The 10,724-nt window shown below is 40.5% G+C and overlaps 2 protein-coding genes across 2 annotated transcripts; one reads left to right on the forward strand and one right to left on the reverse strand.

Moving 5' to 3' along the window:
* Positions 1-231: 231 nt before the first annotated feature.
* dpcd (deleted in primary ciliary dyskinesia homolog (mouse)) lies at positions 232-4,192 on the forward strand. Its single transcript, XM_062435074.1, has 6 exons — positions 232-310; positions 2,435-2,515; positions 2,629-2,753; positions 2,903-3,036; positions 3,233-3,335; positions 3,705-4,192. Exons 1-6 carry the CDS (start codon positions 247-249, stop codon positions 3,807-3,809), a joined length of 612 nt encoding a protein of 203 aa, XP_062291058.1. The 5' UTR covers positions 232-246; the 3' UTR covers positions 3,810-4,192.
* Positions 4,193-6,538: 2,346 nt separating this feature from the next.
* On the reverse strand, positions 6,539-9,914 carry fgf8b (fibroblast growth factor 8b). Its single transcript, XM_062432807.1, has 5 exons — positions 9,856-9,914; positions 9,723-9,759; positions 8,920-9,100; positions 7,185-7,291; positions 6,539-6,903 (listed from the first exon to the last, which is right to left on the reverse strand). The coding sequence occupies exons 1-5, from the start codon at positions 9,912-9,914 to the stop codon at positions 6,607-6,609; spliced, it is 681 nt and encodes a 226-aa protein (XP_062288791.1). The 3' UTR covers positions 6,539-6,606.
* Between the last annotated feature and the right edge of the window lie 810 nt (positions 9,915-10,724).

A 10,724-nucleotide genomic window follows, 5' to 3' on the forward strand; every position in this document is an offset into this window, starting at 1 on the left:
CATTCAAATGTATTACTTCCGGGTTAAATCTTTAAAATTCGTTGTAGTTTAAACCATGGACGGATTCCGTGGTTTAACCCCCATAACCTATTTTTAAATAATGTATGCAATTACTTTTTTTTTTTTTAATAATCTTTAAATTATTCTTTCAATATTAGCCTATTTAATCTGCGTTTCGACCTCAGTTGCTGTGGTAACAGGTTGAATCCGGAAGTCGCACTGAGCAACAGTAACATCTTTGGAAACATGGCTGTGCAGAGCTGGATTGATATCCTAAGATTGTCAAAGAAAACTGCTTTGATACACGATGGTGAGTACAACAAAGGCTAACAGCTTGTTCTAATAGAAACAATAACTGTTGTGTACTCGCCTGAATGAGTTTAATTTTGCCTACCGTCAGTTCAGACTGTTTGCTAGCTTTCCAGCCAACATTCATGTTACCAGACTACAAACAGGTGGCACTACTGGCTCTGTGCATATTACACACGTTGTATTAACGAAAATAGACAGCAAAATACATCAAATGAATTATTGACAACATAATTATAACTTGTCATCGACACGTCATACATTATTTAAATGTTTCAGTGTTGACCCACCACTCTTACAGTTCTTCTGAGATGCTTTGGTACAAAACTCAAAATGAAAGTTATGCTTCTCAAAACTATGTGAAGTTCTCCAATCTATTTTTCATTTTTTATGTACAAGTATAAGGAAGTATAAATGTGTTCATTTGATTCAGTGATGCATTGCGTTTTCTAATGATTAATAGATTTCAATTTTAATTTTATTTGTACACACAAATCACCAATCCAATTTGCCTTTAGGGGCTTTACAATCTATACAGTAATATGACAAGCTCTGTCCAAGAAAGATCATGCAGCATGGAACAGGGCAACACAATTATAGATGGATATATAATATATTGTATATGAAGAATGTGATCAAGATGACACCAGACTGCCACCAAACCGAATAGGACCACCATAGGAGTCATGTGACCTCCATCACCAGAGAGACCTGGGGAGAGGACAGACTAGTTGCAAACAATCTGGCACACTGTCTGACTTGCAATGATATGTTTGGGTGGAATGTTTCACTGCTAGACCTTCATCAGGCAAATAGTTTGTGACAATAAAAAGCCATGTTAAATAAGGAGTGACTGTAAGACTGTTGCAGTATTGTGAAAAAGTATTTGCCCCCTTTCCTGATTTCTTCTATTTTGTATATATCTCATACTAAATTGTTTCAGACATTCATACGAAATGTAACATTAAACAAAGGCACCCTGAGTAAACGCAAAGTACAATTTTATTTATTAAAGCAAAAAAAAGTCTCCAACACCGGTATAACCCATGTGAAAAAATTAATTACCCTATAAACCTAATAGCTGGTAGTTCCATTTCTACAACCATTATAACCAAAAACTTATGATAAACGGAGATCATCACTGTGGTGGACTTTTCTGCCACTCTTCTTTGCTTTAATTCAGCCCCATTGGAGAGTTTTTTAAGCACAAACTGCTGATTTAAGGTCTCTAAGAAGCTTTCATGTTTTTTCTGGGTTAGCGGTTTAGTGGTTTTTTGCTTTGCCCAATCTCCCATGGATGCCATCTTTGGCCAGTGCCTTTCTAAACGCTGAACTGGACCGAGGTAACAGAGGCCCGCAGTTCCTTGGATGTTGTCCTCTGCTGTTGTGCGACTTCCTGGATGAGACGTTGCTGTGCTCTTGGAGGAATTTTGGAAAGTCGACCACTCCTGGGAAAGTTCACAACTGTGCCAGGTTTTCTTCATTTGGAAATTATGGCTCTTGCTGTGGTTCTTTGGAGTCCCAGAGATTTAGAAATTGCTTTGTAGCCTTTCCCATACTGATGTATTTCAATCAACCTTCTTCCTCATCTCCTCTGGAATTTTCTTTGATGGCGGCATCGGGCCGTTGAGCTGCTTTAGTTGCTGACAAATGTCTATTTAAGCGATGCATAAACCGAGGTATGTTATTATAAATGAATTATAAGTTATAATTATAATTGAAGTTTGGACGTTTGCCGACCTTTTGTTGAGGTGATGCTCAGGCTAAAATGTTGCGGTGACTTGTCATAAATGTTTTAACAACTGCAGCAGTGTTTGAGAAAATCTGCTTAAACTGTAACAGACCTGGTAAGCGTCTCATTTATTCATGCTGCTTGAATTGTGAGATCTCTCCAATAAGTCCACCCATGCTGTTTTGATTTGACAAAAAATGTATTGAAGATTACAATTTGTATAATAAAAGAATATGTTATAACATATTACTGTTCTAACAAAGATGGCATTTCATGTTGATTTTGTATTGAATCATGTTGGCTTATTTGTGCTAAACTGGAAACACATTCTCTCATTCTTCTTTTATCCCCCTGATTTTTATGTTAATATATTTTTGTAATTCCGACCCTTAGGAAAAAGGAAGATCCACTACCTCTTTACAGATGGAAAGGAAATGGCAGAGGAGTATGACTTAAAAACAGATGAACTCATCGGTAAGCAACAGGTTACAACTTTCACACACCAGCCCATGGGAATCATTTTCTAAATTTCAATAGATATTTATGGTGCGAGTTTATGTGTCATAATAATATTTGGTGCTTTTCAGTACGGAAGTGGCGTCACAAAAGCACGCTGGGAGCTCATGGCCAGTGGCAGGTAGAGATAGGGGAGCCACCTGCCGACTCTGTCACTTCTTCGGACGCCGATGTGATCAAGGAGAACTGCTCCAATGTAGGTTTTCTTCTATAATCTTCAAAAGTACATGGATATTAGAGTTAATACTACATTTTTTTTCATGTGCACTTTTTTTTGTTTTAGCTCATTTTTATACATTTTAAGAGAAATCTCTTGAAAATGACTTTTTTCCCCCATTTCCACAGCCTGTGTTCACGCGTAGAGACACAAAGGCCAGTTTTCAGTGGCGAATCCGCAACCTCCCCTACCCCAAAGATGTATTCAGTGTTTCAGTGGAGGCGTCTGAGAGATGCATCATCATAAAAACCTCAAACAAAAAGTAAATGTGCATGAGAGTACACAGATTTTTCCAACACGTTTGCATAAACTTTTGGTCTTTTTATTTATTTATTTATTTTTATTCCTGTGTTGTTCACTTGTTGCATGTAATCCTGGTGTCCTTCCTATAGATGGCACTGTTTGCAATACATTTGTCTACACAGCATGGTGATCAACCTGTAATATCCTCTCCACAGGTATTATAAGAAGTTTGGCGTTCCTGATTTAGATCGCTCTCAGCTGCCATTTGACGGCTCCGCCCTCAGCTTCACACACGCCAACAACACTTTGATCGTCAGCGTGAGTCCAACAGAACAGTGAAAAATAAATTGATCCATACTAAAGATGCAGATGAAAGCATTTAAATAGGATTCTGAGACATATGTTGACACCTTTTTTAAATGTTGAATCCAGGTTAGTAACATCCGAACAATCTGAATAATTGCAAAAGTACAGAAAGTACATTTTACTAATGCGAAGAAAATTTCCCACAAATCCACCTCACTTGCATTAGATACTAATAAGACAGTGTTCATATGCATATACTTTTATATAGCTCTTTCTGTGACATGTTCCTTATATTTTGTGCATTCTTTCAACACTATCACAGCGCATCACGTGCAGCAGGGAGAAATGCTGAAGTAATTACTTTTCTTCTCCATTGTCCAGTACAAGAAACCCAAAGAGATCTTAACCCTTGAGCAGGAGCTGCTGAGGGAGCTGAAGAAACTGAAGGGGACCGGCGAAGGGGACGTCGACTGCAAAACTCAGTGAATTGCGACTGTGGGAGCGAGAGGAGTCACTCTGCGTTGCATTTAAAGCAAAACCTCCCAGCGTCATTTTTCCACTCACATGTGAGCTTCTCGTTCTTTTGTGAATGCCGTCATTAAGAATTTACTCAGTGCCTTGTGCGCAGTTTTATGCTTCTCATTGTGTTTACTGATTAAGTTCTATTTATCTGAGTTATTACTGCTGAAATCTGTCCTGCCATTTATATTTGACTCACATGAAATCTGTAAAATAGATCACGCCTTTCGCAGTCATTCAGATTTATAAACTTTGCATCTGAGCCATGAGTGTTTTCCCAAATTATCTCTTTGACAGTAAAAACCATTTTACAACTTTTATAAAAAAAAATCTTTATTGGAAAATTGAAATTATTTCCCAACAGTGTCTATTTTTACTCCTTGTTTCATGTTGTCTGTCTCCCAACAAACCCAGTGGGCTGCAGTTTTGATGGGGGTCACATAACCTACCCAGCCTCTTTTCATTGATGTCCTTGTAAAACACTCAAAACACACAATGCCCCATCCCTGTTCGTTCGGGGGTCACCGTTACGAGCACATCCCATTTGTGTTAACTGAATACCTTCATGTTCCTTGCATGTAGCAGGCCACCCTGAAAGCCATTACTGAAACTTTGGTGACCGTGCAGGCTTGTGTTACTTTACACCAGAGGGTCACTCTGACTTTGCAGTCTCCTGCTTAAACTGCAGAGACGCAGATGTAAACTGCTGCAGGCAGATCATTTTCTTCCGAATGGATTTGATTTTGTTGTGAAACGGCGACAAATATGAAGTTAGCGTGACACGTCTTTTTGTGTTTGGGGTTCTGAGAGTACATGTCATTTATATGTATGTATATATATATATATATATATATATATATATATATATATATATATACATATATACATGAATATAAATGACATGGCCAGTCAGAAATACTTAGACAGTGGATGAAAAAAACAACAGTGCTGTTTGAAGGAGACAATGACATTTAAATATAGATTTTTTTCAACGTTGTGATTCCTTGCATTTTTTTACCACTTGTCCAAACCCAGAGAGCAAGTGTAAAAAGCACAGACAAAACCACAGGTCTCTCTCGCCATTGTGCTTTGTGTGCTTCCAGATGGAAAGAACGGGAATACAACAAAACATCTTAAAACCAGTCTGTCCTGTTGTTTTGCAAATTCTTGTGTGGGATTTGATGGCCTTTTTTTTTCTTTTTCTTTTTTTTTAAATTAAAGCTATGACGTTAAAAAAATGCATTTATACATACTTGATTAGGTAGAATTTGAGTTGTGAAGCAGTGCAGTGTTAACACTACTTTAAACATAGAGTGTAAGAAGTACGTGCTGTCGAGCTGATGCATTAAACACCAAGCATTCATGCTGAGGTCTTCATTTTTGTTTTTTTTTGTTAATGCTTTATGGTCTTCAGAGCTCGAGCTGCTGTCAAAACAAATTTCAGCGGCAGCAAACACCGACTAACAAATTGGACATCCAGCTCATGTATTGTGAGAGCAGCCGAGTCCCTCTGTTCAGGGTCTTCTTCCTCCCCTGTCGTTTGGCCTCTGATGGTCATGCTCAACTGCCTCTGGGAAGAGGGTTTCTTTTCTGCCTCCCTTTCACTCCCGAATGCCTCTTCCCAGCCATTCCCCCTCTTTCAGTCGATGCCACATTTTGCCACACAGGCCCTGATGCTTTTACTGCAACCCCTCACTGCAATACCCCCCCCCCCCCCTTCAGCCCCTTGCCCCTCCCTGTGTGACTGGCTTCTTTTTGATAACTGACCCCTCCTCGTGTTATTATTCGAACCCACTATTGTATAACATGCCCTTTTATATGAGGTTTCACAAAGGGCCCATTTGATCAGAGGGTTACGGTGTGCGATCGTGAGAAATGCAACTACATGGTGGTAACCTTTGTTTGGGCCAAAATGGTGGGCTGACCTCATCGCTTTTAATGCATAGCTCGAGCCATTCAGGGCCAAGTCTCACTTGCTGAGCACATTGAATTCAGTAGCCTGTCACAGATATTGCCCCTCAGTTATCTGGGTCCCCAGCTTGAAGAAGAAGAAGAAGAAGAAGAAGAAGGAGAAGGGGGGTAAAAAAAAAAAAAACAACAGTTTTTTTTCTCTTTGGGGGGGGGGGGGGGGGGGGGGGGGGGGGGTTAAACAACAATGTGTGCTAGCTTTCCGTCCCAAAACAACCACACAAGAGAAAAGCCAAGGAGCTTGTGAATTGATTCTTTAGTGGTTTTAATATACACTCTACAATAAATATTTCCATCATTTGACGTAATTTACATTTTTACAGTAAAAATATATTTATATATGTAGAAAAAAAAATGGGTTAAAAAATTCTCCAAAAAATGGACTTCGAAAGGCAAGATAGCATGTCAACTGAGACTCAGATGCTGCAACCACAAGAAAATCCACATATAGCTGCCATGTCTAGCTTCATTGTCCTCACTTTTCTCTCAAACCAAAGCTTTTTACTCATGTCAATGCAGTTGAGCTCTCTCTGCACTTAAATTGCCCCCTGATTTAATAAGAAAAAAATCCTTCCTAACGTCTTCTGTCTGAATTGGAAATAACTAGCGGATTAGATAGTCAATGTTTACATACAATCCAGTACAAAGAATTACATAATAAGTCCACAAAATGAGGCAAAAAGTGTGTACGGGCTTTTCACTGTAAAAGTTAAGTTTGCTGGGAGCACTTGTTTTGTCTCGTAGTGGTTCTTCTGTGGTGGTTTATCCACAGTTTCTCCCTCAGTGGTTTCAGTCCTCAGCGGCCCCCCGAGCGCTGGTGATGGGAATGTCTAGTCCGCTTGCTGAAAGGCTGCGCGGGGACGGGGAGAGGAAGAACATCAAACGGCCTTCTTTCACTCAGCAAGTGACCCCTGGGTAGACGCTTCATGAAGTGGGCCTCCCTCTGGTGCTGCTTGGTCTTGGAGGCCTTCCTCGGACGGCCCTTGCGTGTGAAAGCCATGTACCAGCCCTCGTATTTGGCGTTCTGAAGCGCCGTGTAGTTATTTTCCAGAACAATCTCAGTGAAGATGCAGTCTTTGCCTCGTCCTTTCCTCTGGGAAAGAAAAAAGAGAGAAAGGAGGGGGGGAGAAGTTGAAGTATTTCTGGACAGTTTCCAGGAAGCAGAAACATCATCTTTATTTCCAGACAATTAAATATCCTTTGAAACCTTCAGTGGGTTCCTCTTAACACATCTCAAAATCAAATTAGTTCTGCTGTCGTATGCGTCTCGACAATGTGGTGTATAAATCTGGAATAACGTTTCCAAAAAAGAAAGAAACTTCAAGATGTTGCCGTAGTCGTATGCAGCCACAAAAACTATGAATTCCAGATTACCTTGCCGATCAGCTTCCCCCTCTTGTTCATACATATGTAGTATCCTGTCTTCACCCCTCTAATACGAACACGGCTCCCAAAAGAGTCTGTCTCCACCTCCAGTTTAGCTGCACAGACAAACAGAAAGCAAATAATGAGAGGACACAGCTTTGACACGGTGCAGGCATGCAGATCATGATGTTACACAATGTGAGACAAATGACCTGCACTTCCCTTCTCTGTATGTACTCTTAATGCACAGCAGAGACTGTTGTATGTCATCATTAAAGGGCATCAAGTCGATGTGAAAGCATCGCCAGCAGTGAACCAGAATCACCAAAAAAATGTTCCCCTCTTAACCCTTTTATGGTCCAGCGGCCTCCTTTTTAACAAAGCGTGCAAGTCTTCCAAAATAGCATCAAATGATAGTGATTTCGCACGGCGGGATTGTTGTTGAATGTCTGTAAATGCTGCTGTGCTGTGCTGTGATGCAGTTCAGACTAGGGATAAAGAAGAGTGAGAATACTGCGGTCAGGGACACAGCCACAAGCACAGAGAAGTGGTCAGATTTGGGCCGGTTACAAGAGTGACACCCACTTAGCATGTGTGGCCAATGTGTGCATGACCGACTGACTCTCTGTCTGTGTGTGTGTGTGTGTGTGTGTGTGTGTGTGTGTGTGTGTGTGTGTGTGTGTGTGTGTGTGTGTGTGTGTGTGTGTGTGTGTGTGTGTGTGTGTGTGTGTGGGTAGAGAGAGAGTGATTTCAAAGACAAAAGAGCAGACAGGAGAGGCAAGGGGAGAAAAAGGTATAAAGTGAAGATGCTGGCTTCACCGCTCCTTATAAATTGAGTCATACATTGAGTTGTAAAGCAATGAAAATTCCTTGTAAAATGAGCCTCCAAAAAGCAGGCAGCAGGCACTGAGGAGTGGATGGATGGTGGAAAGATGGCTAGACACATCAAAAAAAAAAGAAGAAAAGTGACAGGAATTGAGTTCACTTTAAGTTAAAGATAGTCCCCTCCCTCCTCTTGCTGTAAGTAAAGAGAAGAAAAAACTCGGCTAAAGTCATTCATAACAGGTGTCAATGACTTTATCCACATGCTCATTTCAAGACCACCAACGCACTAAAGAAATAAATTCTAGATGGCGACAGTGATGCTGCTAACGATGTTTACAATTGCTACTACTGTTTCTCCTGGCTCAAACATTTTCTCGCGGCCTGCCAAAAACGACAGAATTTATACAGCTTTTCAACACCGGCCCGCGCACCACTGAATTTAAACAATCCCCGTGTTTGTGGGGCTGAACATGTTTCACCTTTTTTTTCTGCTGTTGTTTCCTGACGTTTAAAAGCAATGAGATGTACCTAAAGATGATGGCCTTCAGCTGTCATCGGCTTGGATTGATTTGGCCAGAACACACGGGCTTCAAGTAAAGTTGCTTTATCATTTCAGAGACGATAAGAAAACAGAGGCCTCCCTAAATGGATTAACATATGTGGACTTCTGTTCAGCTGCCTATTCTGTATATACACATATATACATTATAGGCTACGTGAGTGTGTAATTAAATGAGACACTTACTGGAGAGTTTGGGCATATTTCGCGTATTTCTCACTAATTGTCCTGCGTCATATTAGGGCGCACAGCCTAAACAGTGTGGTTAAATACACACTGCTCTTTTTTTATACTTGCAGGTGGTGTTATATGAGCTCTTTTAAACATGTCTTCTCTGATGTCCCCGTCGTCTTTTCTTACCGTGCACTGCTCCATCGTCTCCGTTGGCGTTGACCCGCTTGTTGGCCAGGACCTGGACGTGTTTCCCGCTGGTGCGGCTGTACAGCTGGTAGGTTCGGGTCAACCTGCGGCTCATCCGGTCTGACAGCCGGCTCTGCTCGGTGACATGGTGCTTGAAATTAGGAGGAGACTGCACAGTGTTCTGCCGGACAATAGGAAACACATGTCAAGAAATATGAAATGACTTTTTAATGTGGAAGAATGTTTACTTTGCGACTGAAGGAAGCCTGAAAAAAAATCTGCATGTCAAATGTGAGGAGGTTTAAATTGCCAGTCAAACAGCTAAAGTTCCTGGCTTTAGTTAACTATTAATCATTTGTTACATTTTAAATGATTCATCTTTATTTTCTTCTTTCATTTATTTGTTGAGTTTTTGAGATGCTTTCATGTATCCTCGGGGGTGACATTTCCCCCTGATAGGTTTTTTTTTTTTTTTTTTTTTTTTTGGTCTTTACCACCGATGATCTTTCACCCCTTCTTGACTTTTTTTTCTCATTTCAGCCGTTCTCCATCCACATGTGTTTTAACAATTACTTTTTAGGCTGGAGCTTACCTCTTTTCAAGATGTTTGAATTGTTGCCAATTGCCATAGCACTCATAATAAAATGTTTTCATTGTTATTGCAGCCTATTGCAGATGTACAGACGGTGGGCTATAAAGCCCCTAAGCATGGCGAATACCTGTAGAGTTTTAGTTAGTTGATTGTATAACTTATATAACTTAGCAACATTAATGATTTTTATTGAAGTGAAAATTTGAGTTACCTGTGCGTAAAAGCAAAGCGCCGTGAACTGAAGTAACCTGAGAGAAAAAGAAAAACATTTAAAAGGTCTAACCAATTGCCAGAATTCAATGATTTAGAAAAATAATCTATTATCTTGACATCTCTTTACTTACAGATAACCTAACCTCGATGTTCTCAGCCTCATCTTGTAATAGTTCAAATATTGCTTCATGAATACTCCACTGATTCGGTGCTGGAAGCTCTCGGAAATGTAGTTCCTCCTGATGCGGATTTCAGCTCGGGGTTATCCCCCCTCTTCTTACATGTAGAGAGTGATAGCCGTGGCAATTAAGAGATCCAAAAACTGTCAATGTTCCACGCAGGTAGACGATCCAATCTCCATTTCACTGATGACAATGAAACGTCTCGTAGTTTTAAAGGCGCTGCGGAGACTGAATCCAAACTGAAAGTCCGGGGGAAGTTTTGCTGTCACGAAATCCCTCCATCAAATCCTCTTCGTGTCAATCACTTTCGCAGTAATGAAGTAGAAGTAGAAATAAATCCTCATTGACTGCGTGACAGAGCACAAGCTGTGGTTTTGATTTTTACGCACGGACCTTTACGCATCAGCGCATCAGCATCAGAATTTAGTAAAGATGAGTGAGTAAATAAAAAGATGTTGAATGAATTCCACGTGTGCCAACGCGGCTTTATTTGTTTTCTGTGCAGTTAAAGTAACGATGCTACGGCTGTCTCTCGATAAGATGTGCAGATAGTAAAACTCCAACGTCACCTTCCTCCCACACGTGTATTTCTTGTGGTTCCCTCCAGTCCACATACAGCATCTGCCTCCCTCTACATTTAAATACTTTAACTTGCGGGAAAGTCAATATCCTCGGTGAGAGCAGGCGGAGCGTTCAGGCTGGAGCCAATTTGAAACTGAATACTTTGCCTGCACCTATTTGCTTACAAGTTCATAAACTCGGCATTCATCAATAAGTTTAATGTACACAATTAAATAGCTATCTGTGAGTGAGAATAT

This window comes from Scomber scombrus, chromosome 2, assembly GCF_963691925.1.
Source record: "Scomber scombrus chromosome 2, fScoSco1.1, whole genome shotgun sequence".
Classification (NCBI taxonomy): Eukaryota; Metazoa; Chordata; class Actinopteri; order Scombriformes; family Scombridae; genus Scomber; species Scomber scombrus.

Coding starts and splice junctions, on each gene's coding strand:
- dpcd (XM_062435074.1), top strand. CDS start 247: ATGGCTGTGCAGAGCTGGATTGATATCCTAAGATTGTCAAAGAAAACT. Junction 2,516..2,628: donor AAAAACAGATGAACTCATCG/GTAAGCAACAGG, acceptor GGTGCTTTTCAG/TACGGAAGTGGCGTCACAAA. Junction 3,336..3,704: donor ACAACACTTTGATCGTCAGC/GTGAGTCCAACA, acceptor TCCATTGTCCAG/TACAAGAAACCCAAAGAGAT.
- fgf8b (XM_062432807.1), bottom strand. CDS start 9,914: ATGAAGCAATATTTGAACTATTACAAGATGAGGCTGAGAACATCGAGG. Junction 7,292..8,919: donor AGACGATGGAGCAGTGCACG/GTAAGAAAAGAC, acceptor TTGTCTGTGCAG/CTAAACTGGAGGTGGAGACA. Junction 6,904..7,184: donor GGGGGAAGCTGATCGGCAAG/GTAATCTGGAAT, acceptor TTTCTTTCCCAG/AGGAAAGGACGAGGCAAAGA.